This window comes from Condylura cristata, unplaced genomic scaffold (assembly GCF_000260355.1).
Source record: "Condylura cristata isolate star-nosed mole 26May11 unplaced genomic scaffold, ConCri1.0 scaffold00002, whole genome shotgun sequence".
NCBI lineage: Eukaryota > Metazoa > Chordata > Mammalia > Eulipotyphla > Talpidae > Condylura > Condylura cristata.
This window is the reverse complement of record NW_004567103.1, coordinates 59,517,896-59,536,671: the sequence shown is the minus strand read 5'-3', so window position 1 is coordinate 59,536,671 and position 18,776 is coordinate 59,517,896. Positions and strand designations below refer to the sequence as shown.

The following is an 18,776-nucleotide window of genomic DNA, read 5'->3' as shown; positions in this document are numbered from 1 at the left end:
GGATTTAAAACACTTTCTACCATGTGCCCTTGCTGTGGTTTAGAGAAAACACGATGACCACTGGAAGTGTGTCATTGTTTCCCTCTCTTGCCTTGCTTGACTGTGCTTACAGGATAAAACTTGAGGGAAATTAATGAAATAAAGGATAATCTTCACCTGCCTTCTATGTCTGCAGAATCTGACTAGTGGCTAAGTCCTTGCAGAGATGCCTGAAGGTGTTTGTAACTTAACTTTCAGAGAGCTATTTAAATATTAGTCTCTATTGAAGAACTGGAAGGTGTTGGTCTTCCTGGATGAACAGAAGCCTGAAAAAAATCTGTCCTTACTGGTCACCAGGAGATGTGAGTTTCACATTGAAACAGAGAGGTTTTAGTTGGACTATTTCCGAAAAGATGTTATTTATGAAGTATTATATTATGGAGCCTTACGCTTTAGAATTTAATGAAAGTCATCTTTTTTCAGAGGAATGATAAAAAAATGCATTTCTCATTGAAGGTGTGGTGTGTCAACATGTTGTTCTTTAGGGACTTAACTAACCTTTTGCTTCTATGTCAGTTCCTTATTCACAACAGCAAAATATATGCAAGGAAAGTAAAACAGTCATCTGGATGCTTTGTGTGCCTGGTGCCAAACATCTGGATATTTGGAAACATCTGGAAAAGTGATTGAAGTTTTCACAAGAGTGCTTAGCATTATGTAGATGAAACCTCTGGCTTATAATCAGATGTCTACTGGTCCAAGATTGATAGAAACATTTTATGAACTTCTGAGGGGGGTTGCATGCTCCCTGAGATATAATCAGTTGTTTGGCTTTCATTAATTTTTTTCCTTCAGTAGAATGAGATAAGGTGGCTTAGTTTTAGAATGCTTCAATTTGATGAATGTTTTGCTTTTAAATCCCAAGGAAACATAGGAATCAGCAGCAAGTCCTGGTGATCTGCTTCTGTCATGGCAGCTATTTGGTGTCAATGTGTGAAATCTCTAGTCACCTTGGGCAAAAAAGCTAGTAGATACCAATAATCACAGAATACCCCAGAAAAGAAATTGTGTTAGGCTACCAAAATGTCAAGTAACTTCCAGGCTGTTGGTCTCATAATGAAAAATTAAAGATGTAGTTCATGGCCCTCCCTGGACTTGCAGCGGTTAAATCACAACATTGCAAGCTAGGTGCAGCTGCTCAGTGCTAGTTCAATCCCCCTGGAGGTGACCCACATGGCGCTGCAGGGCAGGGCAGACCTCTCCTGACCTGCTCGCTGCTCCCCTTAGCAGTGTACTTTGTTGACCTGACCTGCCTGTCTTCTCCCCACTCAGTTTCTGGTGAAGCCCCTGCACCTCTTTTTTTTTAAAGATGCTTTTCATGTAGGACTAACTCTATGAATTAACTGTTTATTTCATGCAACCTTGCAAAGAAAACAGAACATTTGTTGTGAAGCAGCCAATCAGTTATTACAGCCTGTGCCTTTAAAATAGTGCCTTCCTGCAGTGAACCTTGTGAATCACAGGGGCCTATTGTGAGGAAAGAAAAAGAAGGCATTAAGGCAGGCGCCAGGCAAGGAGGAAGCACTTAAGCAAGGGGCCTTTAATTTTTATATAACTAACCCATATTTTATAGCCACCTCATAAGAGCAGGCCTCGCTCCTGTTGCACACTTTGTGTGGTGCCCTGAGAACTGCTGCTGGGAGAAACCAGAGACAGTCCCTGACCTTGAAGGGGGATGGAGAGGTAGCTGAAGGCTGGCATTCTCTTCATTTCAGCATCTGGTTAGCAAGATAGTACACTTACTACAAAGCTTTTGTGAAAAACCTTTTTTTGTTTTTTCTTCCTAGAAGCCTTTGGGGAAATCATCCTCTAACCTCTGTTCACCCTTAGAGATGCTTTAAATTGCTGCCCGGATTTATGCAAATGGTTTGGGACTCTGTTCAGAAATGTCTTTTGCAGATGTTGGAGAACAGAGTTGAGCTATTTTTTGGCAAGAGTTATGCTTTTGCTTCATTTCTCCTTGAAGTGGAAATGTCTCTTGCTTGTCCTGGGTGTGGCCTATATTTTCTGGGTAGGGCAGAATTTATTCACTTTGAAAACTTGAGTCAGCCAGAACCTTAAGATAGTGCCCTGGACATTTTGCTTGGTACACAGAGCCTGCAGAGCTGAGTGCATCTATAAATTAGGTTTGTGAAGCACTTACAGCCCATTCAGTGTGGGAATATCATGTTAAATTGCCATGCATAGATTAGAAATTTCAGAACTTAAGATGTTGAGTGAAAGAGCGTTCTCAAACTTTTATTAACCACGAAAGCCTTCAATGAAACTTTATTTTCAAAAGAAACCTTATGATGCAACTCAGCATAATAAAGCAGAATCAGATAAATGAGGACGGAAGCCCCAAAACTCTTTATTTGGGCTTTTCTTTCCCTGTCAGGCCCCCTGCCTTTGGAGCCCCCAAAATATTCTTCTGTCACCCTGTGTCTTTTTAAAAGTAGGATCTGAAAGCCAGAGATGTAATCTAAGGCTGTTGAATTAAGAGTGGTGAAACACTGAAGTTCAGGGAAATTGACAGCAGAGTGGAGGCAGAGGCTGTCAGTTGTAACCCAGAACTTACAGTCCAATCTTCCATGTCCTGCATAGTCCCATTCCACCTTCAGAGCCTAGCAGCTTGGGAGTGCCAAGGTACACAGAGGGTCGCACATGTTAGGTAGCACTCCAGGGGTGGGCAGGCAGCTGCCAGACCTATAGACTGAGGTCTGCAGTCTGGGACCCCTGCCTGAGTGTGCTCACTGTACACAGTGCTGATCAGTGTTAGTGAATTTATCCACATGAGACTGATTTATAAATTATTTATAAATGAAGATGCCTTTTCGTTTATGGTAGAATATATGCTTTGCCAGAGCATATACTTTTATTTTTCTGCTAGATTACTTTGTGGTAGCCCTGGCTGCTCTTAGTGCAAGTCTGATTTCTCTGGAATAATCTAGTGTGTAAAATAATCACATCTCCACCTCAGTCTCTCTTCAGTTCTCTCCTTATTCCACCTACTCCAGGGAATAATAGTGATGTAGGACATTGATGTTTTAAGTTCTTTGGATTATAAGAAATACCAATCAATAAAGTCAAGAAATGGAATTTTTCAGTTGCAATAGTACAGTTTTTTTTTTTTTTACTTGAAGTTTTCCTTTTGGCAGATGAAAGTTATGTGTAGCAATATATGATACTCAATAGCATATGTACAAATAAGCTCTAGTTCTTATATTCGTCCTGATGATGCCTGTGAGAACATCCCCTCAGAAGCCAATGTGCTGATTCTGAAAATAACTGAAAGTCAGTCTATTTTTCCTTTCATCCTCACCAGTTTTCTAATTTGAGGCCAGTTTCAAAGGAGAGACGAGGCACGTTCAGCCATGATGGTCCTATTTTAACCAAGTGTGTGGGGTGGTCCAGATGTGAGCTGTGTGAGCTAAGCTGACTTTCCTTTGATGTGGTACATGACTTTTACCAACCTTCCCTAAACATATCTTCCCATTTCCTGTGGGATTGTAGTATACACTTGTTTAATGATGGCTAAAATAATATCGAAACAAATGTGAATCTGGTTTGCACGCTTCCTTTCCTTGTGCAAAAAATCAAGGGGCCTCTGGAATCCATGCTGTTCCTGTGGAACAATGTTAGAAAACACCACCTTGAATCCATTAGTAGAGTTTGGCAACAGAGCAGTCTCAACTGTTACAAAGAGGGTCTTGTCTAGCTGATTGTTGGGGACCCTCCTACATTTCACTGTAGAGCGGAATGCTCAGTAGGATAATTCTTGAAAGTTTTCCTGAAGCTGGTATCTATGTTGGCAGTGTTGTTTTATACATTTGGAATCATTTCACTATGTTCATAACAGCTGCAAGTTGGAAGATATTTGAGCCCATTGTTTTTGGAGATTAAAGATAATTTCTTCATTTCAACACACATGTTCTCGGCATGGATTTGTCTGTTGACAGACTACAGGGTTTCTGAAAAAACATGTATTTGTGACTCTACCTTTTTTTTTTTTGGTTACACTTTTTTTGTGTAGAAGAACTGGGTCTAGGCCAGAGGTGTGGGGAGTGAGAGGGTTCACCAGAGACCGAGTGGGGATGAGAACAAGTAGATCTACTGAAATACACTGCTAATGGGCACAGTGGGCAAGACAGGAGAGGTCTGCTGTGTCATGTGGGTTAGCTCCCTTGTCAGGGGTTGAACTCAAGCCATAGCAATGATAATCACCAGGGAGGTAGGTCACCAGGCAGGCCCTATATTTAACATTCTTGATGCCTGTTTCAGTTCCATCTACCTGGCTGTACAGTAATTTTTTGGATCTTTACCCCATATTGATTGCTCTGGATTTGATGTCACCCCTTTTTCTTAACAGGCTATAAATAGTTGTTACTGCCCATATGTGCTTTATTTGACCATTTAAAACCCAGTGTTTCTAATGCCCTGGACATCATCCCTGATTATTAGTGCGTTACCTTTTTAGTCATTGAACCTATGTAGGGCCAATGGACCAATTATTGCTACATTCTTATATCCAGTTATAAGTTTGTGTTAAGTTAGAGGTTAAATACACTGAAAAAGGTATTCTCCAAAAAGGGAATGAACAAGCCAGTTGATGTAGGACTTTGTTCTAAAAAAGGTAACCAGGACACTGGTGGCAGAATTAAACTTTATCTTTTGATTTTGTGATTAGGTTTCTGGAGAGTTATTGTTTGACACAAGTCTTTCTGTTAGTATGTGTTTTTCACTCCAGGTATTTAATTCTATGTGTAAACCGATAATGTGAGTTTCTAGTGTTCACAGTCTTATATTTGCTTTTTCCCTGTTGAATTAAAAACATGAGCGAAAGTTGAAAACCTGTTTCAGGCTTTTAGAGTGCAGCTTCACAAATTACTACAATTTTCGATTCTCAAGTTGAATGGGTTAATATAAGATACGAACATTTCTCATTTACTTTTGTGTTATAGTTTGTGTACTAAATTACTTTACACATAATATGAACATTTTGAATTTGCTCTTTAAGGAATTTATATCCTGAATTACTGAATCTTAGCATATTTGTTTTAAAAGTATGCTTATAAAAAGGTATATTGTGGGCCCTCCCTGGTGGCGTAATGGGTTAAAGCACAGCACTGAGAGACTGAAGCCACTTCCTCCTGAGTTCAATTCCTGCCTGCCCTGGAGGTGACCACATGGCGTGGGGGACCTCTCCTGGCCCGCCCATGCTTCCCTCTGTAGTGTCCTTCTTCGATCTGCCTGTGTGCTGCTCCCCACTGTCTCTGGTGAATCCTCTCACCCTCCGCATCTCTGGCCTGTACCCCAGTTCTGTATGAATAAATAAATAAACCTTTAAAAAAAAGGTATATTGTGATCACTCTTTGACAACATATGTAAGCAACATTCTGGTATTATTAATGCAGGCTAAAAAATTGGTGGGACTGCAAAGATAACCAATGGTTTAAAAGTGCATTTGACAGTGATTTCAAAATATCAAGAGAATATGCAAAAAGAAACCAAGGATCAATTTTTGGTCCTAACTCATGTTGCTATTTGTTAGTTAACTAACTTAAAAGATATTATGAGAGAGAGAGGGAGAAGGGAAAAAAGGTATCCTGGAAATAATTACTAATGCTGAAAATTTTGCATCCAGTTTTGGAATGTTTGTAATTTCATGTGCATGATAAAAATGTATTTCAGGTTTGTGGAGAAAAACAGCGGTTTGAGAAGTTGATGGAACACTTCAGGAATGAAGACAATAATATAGATTTTATGGTGAGTTATTTCAGTACTATAGTCAATAAAATAAACTTGGGTTCAACACATTTATATTTATATTTACATTTATAGTTACAAAAATATGCATGTGTGGATGTATATGTATGATTATACATATATATGTGTACATTGGACAAAATTTGGTATCACTTTCTATAGATCCAACTGATACTATTCATCTTAGTCTGTGTTTTTTCTTTATGGCATTTGTTTTTAGTTTAGTTCGTTAAATAACAAAGGGTGGTGCTATCTATCCAGGAAAAGGAAGTTAAAATCTAGTCTAAGTACCTGTGATGGCCAAGTTTAGCTGTCAGTAGTGCTTCAATGATTCCTAAGAATTGACTATTTGCCCTTTTGCATTTCCAACCTACGGAGAATTTCTTCCTACTATGTTTAAAGACTAAAGTGGTTTGGCCTGTAGAATTGAGTGTATGTATCCTCTAATTAATATATTGTAGTGATTCTCCCCCTTGGATCTATTTCCCACTCCAGTAATACTGTGAAGGCATATTCTTGCTCTTTAGAAGGCTATGTCACATGCATGAACATTAGCTGCAGGTAGTAGTAACAAAAGGAATTTGAGCACTTCTGAATTCAAATACCAAAAATCAATCCCGGACTAACGATTGAATCTACTATAGAAAATAGAGAATTTCCTGAGTTAGAGTATTGCATCTTAATTGTAACAGATCTGCAGGCTATCTGACCTAGGGAGCTTCTGACCCCAGGAAGCCCTTACTTGCCTGAATCTCTGAGAGTACCTAGAGCCTTGAGGACATGTCTCAGTTCTTATATTGCTGGATCTTCTAAATCCTGTTCTTAGGATATCAGACAAATTTTAATTTGAATTGCCTCAGTGATTTGTAAAATACGAATCATAGCTTTTTAAATTTCTACCCACTTATGTGAAAATTTTTTCTGGGTTGTCAAATTTGTTATGCATCCTAGCTCTCAACCTTTTCCAAAATTAGTGAAAGAAGAAATTCTTGTATAGAATCTCTTCTATTCCACAAAGCATATCTTTTGTATTTTATTTTAATTAAAAATTAATGTGAACTTGGAAATGTTTACATTGCCTTTTTGATTTTTATTACTAGGGTTTTTTTTTTGCAATGTTAAAGCTAATGTTTGCCCTGGTGGAAAAAAGGTAAAGAGAGGTGATGCCCAGCCTCACATTATCAGTGGTCTTTCCTCTACCTTCTGAGGGGGAACTTAATTATTCCTTTAAGTTGAGGTTGCAAACAGGTTCATAGGCTGAAGCCAACCTACAGACTTCCTAAGTTTAGTCTGACAGTGATGTCTTCTCATAAGAAAATTTGAAAATTGCACATGAAAACAGTGTTAATGATAACCCTACGCTCCTCTTCCTGCAGCATATCAACTGCTAGAGCATGTAGCCCTTGTTCCTTTATATTGAAAATGTCTTTTCCAGTTTGTCACGGTCCACACCATGAGTACACAAGGCCCACTTCAGTCATTTATTATACCCGTCGGATCTCAGTGCCTTTTGAGTTTCTACTGAAATTATAATCATGTCTGAAGCCCTTCCAAAAAAGAAAAAAGGAAAAACCAAAACTCTACTGTGTACAAAAGATAGCATAATTCCTATCAATTTGTTTATTCACCTGCATATGAGTTGAGTAACCTTATTTGGGATTTCTGGTATGCAGGTACTGTGTGCTCTGCTTATGTGTCACCAACAAGTAGTTGCCTCTTAGGCATACTATAAAACTCAATAAATCAGTTAGACCTTCCTGCATTCAGAAGAAAAATGGAAAGATGCCAGAACCCAATCATACTTTTCCTCCAGAAAATGAATCTTTTCATAAATTGTCTTGGGAATGTTGTTAAGTTATGTGACCTTCCAAACAACATATTCCTCATAAAATATAAGTTCTTCTAATGTAGCATAAGAACTTTTCCTGTACTTTTTTTTTATGAACAAAAGAAAAAAAAATACTGTTTTAGGTTATTTAACCATAGACCCTGAAGTAATTTGTTAGCAATTACAGGACAGAGCCCTTGTATTGGGAAAGCATACATTTCTTCCAGGGATAGTCAGTGAAAAACATATACTCAGAGAAGACTGACTTTTAACTCAATAAAAATACTTCAGAGAAATAAAGGCAATAAAGTATGGGGGAGAGAGAAAGAGTAAGGCTATTTGCAGAGTAAGATGAATCTGAGTCCTACCATCATTTTACCTTCTTGCCAGAGTACCTGTTTAGCCATAAAAAGGAAATATTAGTAAAATCTTTTAACCATAAATGAGCTGTTACCATTGAAAACAAAACTGATCTAGTGAACTCTATTCTGTTATTTACCGAACTGGGAACTGGTTTTTCTCTGTGGCAGGTACAAGGGTCACAGACGGCAATGTAGTGAGAAAGGAGTAAATGCAGCACATTGCAGTTTTATGGAATGGAAACTGCTTGATTATTAAAAATCAAAAGATAAGGATCCTGTTAGTATGGTGGGGCCACAGTAAAATTTTAGACGTGTTTATCTTGTGATGCTGTCAGAGGTAATTTAAATTTAATTTGTAATAATTAATATTTCTGCAATATACCTGTGATAACTTATATATTTCATTGTATATACCTATAAAACTAAAAAAAAAAAAAAAGGCTTACTGAGATACAATTAACACATCATCTACTTTTCCTACCTAACCTATGTAATATCTTTAGTATATTTGCAGGGTTGTATATATACTTGTAATCTAATTTAGAATGTTTTGTTGTCCCAGAAAGAATCTCTGTACCCATTAGCAATTGTTCCTCATTTTTCCAACCCCCAGTGCCAGGCAAGTTCTAATCCACCTCTATCTCTGTAGAGTTTTCCCATCCTGGATATTTCGTATGAAATTATGGAAATTCCACTTATGCAATCAAATATGTGACTGATAGCTTACCTAGCATGTTCTTAGGTTTATCTGTGTTATAATGTGTATTGGCATTTCATTCCTTTTTATTGTTACATAATATTCCATTGTGTGGATCTGTCATACTTTAAGAAAAGCCATGTGATGTTAAACATTGGAGCTTCCCCCCAATTTTTCATTTTTTATGAATAATGCTACTGTGAATATTTGTGTAAATTTTTATATGAATGTACATTTTCATTTCTCTTGAGTATATAGTCATAGAAGTGGAATCACTGGGTCATGTGGTAACTCTGAATTTAACATTTTGAAAGTCTGTCAAACTTTTCAAAATGACTGTACTATTTTACATCCCCACCAGCAATAAATGAGGGTTTTGATTTTTCCACATCCCTGACAACAACTTGTTATTATCGTTCTCTTTAATTATAGCCATGTAGTGGATGTGAAGTGGTATCTTATTATGATACTTCATGACTTGAATTTTAAAAAGTCATAAAATATTTTTAAGACCCAATGAAAATGAAATTGTGGGCTTAGCAAAATTGAAAGCATATGCCTATGTTAAAACTGGGAAAACAAGTTTGGAGTGTGTCTAACCCATTGGCAGTTTCATTTCAGGTGGCTTCTATGCAGTTTATTAATATTGTAGTACATTCAGTAGAAGACATGAATTTCAGAGTTCACCTCCAGTATGAATTTACCAAGTTAGGCCTGGATGAATACTTGGATGTAAGTATTGTATAGCCTTTGGCTTCAATTTAAGACTTAATTTATTGCCTGTCCTTGAAGATATACTTCCATAGTGACTGAAGATTGCTTAAAGTCCTATGCAACCCAACACTGTAGTGCTAGTTAAAAGGAACCCATGTAATGCAGTCTTCCAGAGAAACTAGTTTCTTTTCTACCTCCTGCCGGTCTTCTGCTTTCAGCCTTTTAGTACCAGAGTTAGATAACTTCATATATTCTTGCAACAGCTTTTCTATGCTCTTCACTTCTGTCTGGGTCAAGTGTCATTGCATCCTTTTTCTGGGCTATTGGGCATTCCCTTTCTTGGTTTCTCTGGGAACCTCTCTGGGTGGGGAAAGTCAAACCAAGTCTGCCCTACAGTGACACAGTGAGGAAATGGACTGTAGAGACTTCTTCATGTAACTGTTAAATTTTGTTAGATGTCTTTGTAGCTTGAAAGTTACACTTTTAGATCTCTGAAGTAGAAGGTCTAAAATTTCTTTCTCTCCCTCCTTTGCTGAAGTACTCAGTGTAGCTGTTCCCTGTAGTTCTTCAGCAAAGAGAGAGAAAGTTGATGGGTAGGTGGATGCGAGTCACTAAAGGTGTATAGGTTTGTACCTTGACCTTTGATGCACAGGCACTTTTGTTTTCTCTGTAGGAATGGTTCACTTGAATTTGAAAGACCACTAGTGATAAGGAAGAATTATTTGACCTCAGTTCCATTTCTAGCTATGTAATGGTACTTCACTTAATTGTCTCAGACTTAAGCTACCCATCTGAAGGGGAAAGCCAGGCAATTCATATAGACTGTAACCCCTATTCATTGCATAACAGCAGTCATGTCACTGATTGCTTTTCAGCTTATAGCCTTGCCTTGCAGAGCAGCTGGGTGGACTGGCCTAAAATATCTCAACAAGGAAAGCATGGGCTTCCATTAAAGTTACTTGAATTATTTTATGTTTAAAGACTCATCTATACCTTTGACAGAATAGTGTACTAAAAAGTTTTTTTTCCTGCTTTGAGGTCAAGGTTTGTTTGTGCTTTTTCCACACATGCTCTGAGTTGCAGTGTTTGAACAAAAATTGGGCATGTAGATTCTTTTTTTTTTTTAAGATTTATTTATGCATACAAAACTGAGGTACAGGCCAGATGTGCAGGGGCAGTGAGAGTCTTCACCAGAGACAGAGTGGGGAGCAGAACAGGCCGACTGATGAAGTATACTGCTGAGAGGAGCAGTGGGCAGCTCAGGAGAGGTCTGCCGCGCCGTGTGTATCACCTCTGTGGCAGGCAGGGATCGAACTCATGCAGAAGTGGCTTTAGCTTAGTGCTGTGCTTTAATCCGCTGCACCACCAGGGAGGGCCGCACGTAGATCCTTAGTGGTATTCTGGATTTAGTGTTTTGTGGCGGTCAGTGTTCTATTCAGGCTCCAGGTCACAGTAGGATTTAGTAACACGTCCTCATTGTCACTCTTGTGAAAAATCCTGCTAACCTGCTTTCCATTTTATACTTACATTTTTCAGTTCTCACTCCTAAACTAAGATAGGCCATACTCTCCTCAGAATAAGCTAAGTTGTAGAGTTCCAGTTACACCTATATGAAAATTCATTTTTCTGAGAAATTATATGGAGTGGAATTCTTAAAAATTGCACATATTTAAAAAAGAAGTTTTATTATCTTCTTGATCTCTTGTTTTTACATCCTGATAGAGTTAGAAGAATTACTGTATACATGAAACACATAAATTCTTCTTTAGTTATAAGACCCTAGCCTTGTTAAATAACCATTGATTTATTCAACAAATGTTTATTGATATCATCATTGTGCTAGGTATTATTCTTCCCACTCATTTAATCCCCATAGAAAGTCATTAATTATGTTTATGCCTAATGGAGTTTCACTGGATTAATTTGGCCTCTAATTTTACTGTAGAGCTAATCGACTTCTTTGGGATGCCCAGCCTTATTTGCCTAGCTAGTGGATGGGGAAAGCTTCCTCATCTGTGCTTTGGGAGCCCTAAATTCCTCATGATGAGTAGTGTCTTAGGGAAGTCATAAAAGAGGGTTGTTGCTTAAAAAAAAAAAAAAAAAAAAAAAAACCAACCTAACCAAACAAAACCATGAATCAAAAACACTGTCAGTGTCTACAGTGCCTCCTACCTAACATTCTCCCCCAGTTACTGTCATCACTACCTAGGCAAGATTCCATCCAATCCACTCTCTTCTGCACAGGTGCCCCCACGTTTTAATTTACCTGTGATTGTCGCTGCTTATCAGAGTTGCTTTTAATTTTTTCTGTTGTCTTTATTTCACCCCTTTCAAAAGTTATAGGACATAGTATACCTACCTGAGGAAGAAATCTACAGGATTAGAGAGGAAACGTTTCTGTTTGAGAGAGCTTATTTACTAAGAAATAGTCTAAAGGTGTCCTCTTAGCTAGTCACTCTACAATGCTAATAAAAGGAGGATGATATATCAGACTTCCTCTTGGAAAAGATGAGACTCTGGAATAGACGAAGCTTATAAGCTCTTGGGTAATAATATATTTTAGTTCCACAAACATGCTAATGCCTGCTTCTCTTGGATTTTGACTCTTAGAAGCTGAAACACACTGAGAGTGACAAGCTGCAGGTACAGATTCAGGCTTATTTGGACAATGTGTTTGACGTGGGGGCTCTGCTGGAAGATGCTGAAACCAAGAATGCAGCATTGGAAAGGGTGGAAGAACTGGAAGAAAACATCTCTCATGTAATTACATCGCACAAGAAGAAAAATTTCTAATTTTTTTTTTTTACTGGGTGCAAAGCAGAATTGACTTTAGTTTTTATAGCAGTAAATGAATGGAGTTTGAGTGCAGGGGTGAGCTACAATTTGAGATAGTTACCAGAGTCATAAGATTCTTTCCAAGAAGGCAATATATGACTTAAAACTAAATGGTATCTGCTGTATTACCTTAGCTTTTCTTCTCATTTTCTGCTGAGTCCAGAGCTCCTGGCCATCTTACTTACATAGTAGAGTCAGATGATTGGTATTATTAGAGGAAATTTTCAAAGCTCAAATGAGATCTTATAATATTTTCAGTGTGTGAATTTGGTTCCAAGTAAATATGTATTTTTTTTTTGAATCAGAGTTGTTATCTACCAAACGTGCCCACAGACACCCGAGCAGAATGATCTAATGTCTTGTTGATGCCGTTCTGCACACACCTGCCTATGGTTGCCTATCTTCTTAAAAGATTTATTTCAACAAAAGATATTTTCAAGAAAATCAGCAAGCTTTCCCATATCTCATCTTCAGGAAAGGTGCCCTGTCAGTTTAATGTCAACTCTGTATGAAAGCAGGGGCTTGTTTTTCTTGGAGGGATTTTTCTTTCCACAGACCAACTTGAATATGAGTCAGAGGCGTTTAGAGGCTGTTCACTAGTTCATCTATTGAAAATTATGTATATGTTGCAAGAGTGAAAAGAGTAGTGTTTCACTACACCCAAGCATATGAGAACTGATTTCTTTTGATGAATTCCAATTGTGCCCTTGATTGTGAAATGATTTATCTCTGAAGGGATATTATTTTTCCCTTTTGAAAATTTCATTAATTTTCTTAATTAAGAGAATTGGGATGCTTTTTGTTGCTTCCCTTCCCCACTACTTTGAAGTCATCTTTATGACTTGAGGTTCAGCCAAGTTGGAGAACCAAATCCTTCCCCTTTATAATTGATATAGTGACGCACTTGACACCTGCTAATGAAGAGCAGTATCTTAAGTATTCTCTTCTAAACACAACTAGCAGAAGTCTCCACTCTTCTTCCTTATCTTGCTGCCTGACTATTTTCAGTGAGATGTGAAAAATCAGAAGTTGTTCAAATTGGTGTAGAGTTGTTCCCATGTTATATTCACATTGTTATGTGGAAAAGAAACCAGCATATCATTCAGCCTCTTTCTCTTGAAGCTTTAGCAGCAAACTTGCGATGTAGTTATACGTACATAACCCACTTTCGTAGCAGGCCACCTGTTTATTTGAACTGCCTTCCAGAGTGATTTATTTGGGTAGTTTGGGTCAAACAAGAACAGTATTTTTTTCAGTAGGCTACCCATAGAAACAGAACCAAACTTACTAGACCAACAGTTTCAAGCTTTTGCCTGATGGACCTTTCTTAGGGAGAGAAAGGTAGGCTTCCTTTCTTTCACACCGTCTGTTTTCCACTCTTGCTAGCTCTTGCAGAAATGAAGAGTCACATTCTGTGTGTGAAAACACTAAGGGACTGATATACAGGTTTTGTTGAAGTTCCTGTATAAATTATTAAATCCTCTTAAAAACAGCATTTATTCAGAAGCCATATTATAACAGTTCTAGAAAGCAACTTGCAGAACACATGTAGGACTCTGATAGCCCCTAATGGTCTTTGAGACTATTTTCTGAGAACCATGAAGCTGACCATATTGATCCCATGTTGTGACATAGCTTCCCTTTCAAAACTTTACAGTTGTCTGAAAAACTGCAAGATACAGAGAATGAAGCCATGTCAAAGATTGTGGAACTGGAAAAACAGCTCATGCAGAGGAACAAGGAGCTGGATGTTGTTCGAGTAAGTGTGACCTGACAGATGCCCCAGATGGGCCTCACAGGGCAGTGCTCCCTGTCAGTCAAGGAGAGCACAGAACATGTTCATGTCAGAACAGAGCATCGATGCAGCCTCTTTGTGGAACCACATTAGAGATGATACTCAGATGAAAAGTACATACATATACACACACACACATATTGGGTGCCATGAAATTTTGAAACTTCACGATTTTCTTATCACAGCTTTTGGGAACAATAATAGTTTTCCCATCTGCATGTGTCAGGGTTTATTCTGTGGATCACCCATTTTGTTGAAAATCAAAACCGCATGGATTTAATTCATACTACTTATTTATTTTTATTAAGACTTCAGCTTCTTTGTATTTTTTTGCTTTGCTTCTGCTTGAAACCAGATTTGGTAGTTGCCATGGAAATGGTGGAATCTCAGTACAGGGGAGACCTAAGGGCATGCACCCAAAAAAAAAAAAAAAAAAAACCCAGAAAAAACCAAAACAAACAAACAAAAAGGGGGTGGGGTGGGGGAAGGGGTAAAGCAAAACCAGTTTGCTTTATTATTCCAAGATCCTGGATACTTTAGTTGCCTTAGCATTGTTTTACCTTAAGTGTCAGGTATTTATGGAGTGCCATCCATCAATGTGCATGGAGTGGCATAGAGCGGCATAGAACAGAAAAGCAGCAGAGTGCCTAGGGCAGTTGGAGCAAATGGCTTGCCTTTACACCATTGTTAATGAAATGGCTTGCTTTATGTGATGGTTATCATGTCTCTGTGTGTTGCTTGATATTCTGACATGTCCTATAGTTAACTCTAGGAAATTTACTTTCTGGCATGCCAGTGAGTCAAAATTGTAGCATATGGACTCAATTCAAGTTCAGACTCTTAGATTATTAATACTAGACAGGGTGTGAAGAATGTTTCCCTGCCTCCTGGTGGTTTGTGGTGAGAGATCACATGTACAAGGCCCGGTAAGTGAGTTCCATAAAACCTTTTCGTTGGAACCTCTGTGGGCCCCTGCTAAAAGGAACCAGGACAGCCTTTGAATTGAAAATTATAACTTCTTTGTTTCCTGCTAAAAACCCAGACAGAAATAAGTAATTAGTGGAATGAAGCATTGGCCTGTTTTGTTAATTGCATTACTGAAGGGAATATATTACAATCACTGTCCCAAGCTTGATCAAGGGGCATTGTCAGGGCCTGAGTAATCTATTCTAGAACAATCAGGCTCTGGTTATTCAAGAGTAGATTATTCCATCTTTGCAGATTTTTAATCCCAGGGTGCCTTCTCCCCAAATATGACTTAGAACCTTTTTGTCTACTTTCATTTGATATGTAGCTAGGAGTTACAAATGCCTTTCACAATAAATGATAGTAATACTTGCCACACCACCAGAATACTCTCAGCATATTCCAACATAAGCTATAAAATTATTTTTTGGGGTCATCTCTGCCCATCCCTCTCTATCTGCAGGGAAAATTGAGTTAACCAACTTAATGGAAAGAACTACATTAACAACAAAAATGTCAGCATATTACATGCATTATCAGTGAGTATTTGATAATTAATGGGACTTAATAGTTCTGGCTGAGTTCCATAAAATTTCTATTTATGTGAATATTTCTATTCCTATTCTAGTGTTGTTGTTCTTTTTTTTTTTTTTTTTAAATATTTATTTGTACATACAGAACTGGGGTACAGGCCAGAGGCTCAGGGGCGGTGAGAGGATTCACCAGAGACAGTGGGGAGCAGAACAGGCAGATGGACGAAGTACACTGCTGAGGGGAGCAGCGGGCGGGTCAGGAGAGGTCTGCCGCGCCATGTGGTCACCTCCGGGGGGGGCAGGCAGGGATCGAACTCATGCGGAAGTGGCTTCAGCTTCTCAGTGTGGTGCTTTAACCCGCTGCGCCACCAGGGAGGGCCTGTTGTTTTTTTTAATCCTCCATTATTGTCTGATGGTAATATACACAAATGTCATGGGAAAACAAACTCTTGACTATGACTCTTCCTTAGGAAATCTACAAAGATGCAAATACACAGGTTCATACACTAAGGAAAATGGTCAAGGAAAAAGAAGAAGCCATTCAAAGACAGTCAACCCTGGAAAAGAAGATTCATGAACTGGAGAAACAAGGAACCATTAAAATTCAGAAGAAGGGGGATGGGGACATTGCCATCCTGCCAGTTGTGGCTTCTGGCACGTTGTCCACGGGGTCAGAGGTGGCTGTGGGTAACTGTGTGGGACCAGTAGCAGGGGCTGCCTCCTCAGGATCCTTGCCTCCTCCTCCCCCACCACTGCCTCTGTCTTCAGATGCACCTGAAGCAGGTGAGAAGATTCTGAGTTGGTATTCGGCTATTTTTACCTCTTTGACCCGATCTCCAGTCATGTCCTTTGCCTGAATTTGTTGTCATGTTCTTTTATTAATTGATTTTAAGAACTTTTGCTTCTTGAGGTTAAGATGATAAACCTTCACTATGAATCATATATGTTGCAGTATAGTCCCCATTTGTCTATGAGAAAATCTTAGCGTTTGAAAAGAATCCTTTGTCCTTTTCAGTGTTTTATATGTACAGACTTTCGGTGCATGTGACATATTGCAGGAAAAACCATTTCCATTTTCAAAGCAGTGTGTTTCTTCTCTTTGCTAGTGCAAAATGGTCCAGTAACACCACCGATGCCGCCACCTCCACCTCCCCCACCACCCCCACCACCCCCACCTCCTCCACCACCTCCTCCTCTCCCTGGTCCTGCAGCTGAGACTTTACCAGCACCTCCTTTGCCACCCCCTCCTCCTCCCTCCGCACCCCCACTGCCAGGAACATCTTCGCCCACAGTAGTTTTCAACTCAGGATTAGCAGGTAAGAGCATAACTTAAAATCCTGGTACTTATGTAACAAAAATACTTTTCTTACTTCAGAAGGCTTAAAGCCATTTTTTGAACGTCTAGGTCTCATGCAATCTTGTGCTTGTTTGTAATATCCCTGTAAATGTAGCAACAAAGGAGAATTTGTCATGTACAGTAGACATTTTCCTCTGAGAAGGCCTTGTCCACTCTTGCTGCCAGGAGGTTCTGATCTCACACTGTCTTCCTACTTACAGAAGGAAGAGAGAGGTTTCCTGCTTAGGAATCAAGATATGTTCTGGACATCTATAGTAGTCAAGGCTTTCACACAGAGTGCTTCTGACTTTTTTGGGGAAGCTTTTGGGATGTTACTGCTTAAGGAGGAAACCTCCTTCCTTCCTGTGGAATTACCTGCTTTAGGCTTCTAGGCATTTCCTCTGAATGTTTGAAGACATCAGAATTCACTGCAGTGGAATTTTTCTTCAAGGGCAAATTTAATCAAGTGCAGTATCTCCAGCCAGTAGTTAATACATGTTCTCCTGCTAAGCAGGAGATAGATTGCTGCATCCTTACCTCACGGGAACTACAATGCAGTAGGTGTGGTATGAGAGGAAGAGAGTTGTTCAGATGTCTTGAAATACTAAGTTCTTTATTTTTGACTCATGGAAATGAAGTTTGACTCTCTTCTAAAATCCTTCAAGCCACCATTGCAGTCTTGGAGTGCTTTCCTGGAGTCTGGAATTGCTCCAAGCTTTGCCATGCCATTTCTGAGACACTGGCTAATTCTGTTTCCTCCATGCAGGCTCTGCTTGAGGTCTCATTTCCAGTGAAGAGGTACCGTGCCAGTAGTTTCCATTTTCAAGGCTGCAGTAGCTCAGAGCCTTTTCCTCCAAAGTCTGAAAATCAGTCTTCGTTTTACAGCCTTTCTCAGCTTCATCCCTTTGAGTATCCCATTAGCTGCTCCAGTATTAGGGATAATTCATCTCCATGACTGAAGCTCTTTTCTGCCCAGAAAGCCATCTTCACTTAATATCCACATCAAATCTGAGGCTTTTACATCCACCCCAATTTCTATAAAACTGTCAAAGAAACTAGCAAGGTACCATTCGAAGTATTGTTCACTGTAAAAACAGTGACTTATTTCTAACTTACAAGGTTTCCTTCATCTACCACTGGCTTCTGGAACTTGTAATGCTTTGGAAGTATAAAGTTGAGTGTCATTTTGTGGGGCTGTTGGAATTTGGAATATAAACAAACAAAAAAACTCTTTTAAGAAACCCCAAAAATGTGTTCTGTCAACAGGCTGTTTTTAGTGACTAGGTGTGAAAATCAGTCATTGTCCCAAGCACTGGACTCATTAATGAGATTTTCCTTTCTGGCCCCTTAGACATGTCCACTATGGTGTGTGTCAAGTCTGGTTCTGCTTCCTTTCTCTCAGGCACAATCTAATATATCATTCACCACCCACCTTCTTCACTGAGCCTTACCATGGAGTGGGGCCTAGTCAGGGAGAGGGAGGGGCTAGATGTGTAGGGCCTGGGTTCCCTTCTGAAGGCATTTTGTCCAGTCTGCTTTTTTTTTGTCCTGGCCTCCTCTACTTTAACAAGTTAATTGGTTCTGTGGCTTATTCACTTTTATAGTGTAGAATCCCATTTTCAGTTGATCACTCACTGCTTCCTCCAGGGTGCTGCACTGGCAAGTCATTCCCTTTGTGACTTAGGCAAGTCAAAGGGCTGTATGTGGTACTGAAGAACCTCCTCTTCAGTATCCATTAGTTACAAGATACTTTGTTTTGCAACATAGAAGGGTTACAAGGTCCTTGTGAGTCTTTGATAGCTTGAGATCAGGCCATTTCTTCACAGCCTTTAATCTTCATTACTCATCTTTAATTTGACTGTAAACACTTCGTGGTTGTAACCCATTTTATGAGATGTTTTGCAAGTGTGTTCAGTAACTGTCTCT

The 18,776-nt window shown here is 39.1% G+C and overlaps 1 protein-coding gene across 6 annotated transcripts in view; it reads left to right on the top strand.

Moving 5' to 3' along the window:
- The window catches only part of FMNL2 (formin-like 2), a 277,844-nt gene that overhangs the window by 231,317 nt on the left and 27,751 nt on the right, over positions 1–18,776 (top strand). For all 6 annotated transcript variants that reach the window (XM_012726431.1, XM_012726458.1, XM_004674653.2 and 3 more), the window contains 6 exons: positions 5,710–5,784; positions 9,293–9,403; positions 11,996–12,145; positions 13,878–13,979; positions 15,985–16,297; positions 16,621–16,830. In XM_012726431.1, the coding sequence (XP_012581885.1) occupies positions 5,710–5,784; positions 9,293–9,403; positions 11,996–12,145; positions 13,878–13,979; positions 15,985–16,297; positions 16,621–16,830 (961 nt within the window). The remainder of the gene's footprint in view (positions 1–5,709; positions 5,785–9,292; positions 9,404–11,995; positions 12,146–13,877; positions 13,980–15,984; positions 16,298–16,620; positions 16,831–18,776) is intronic.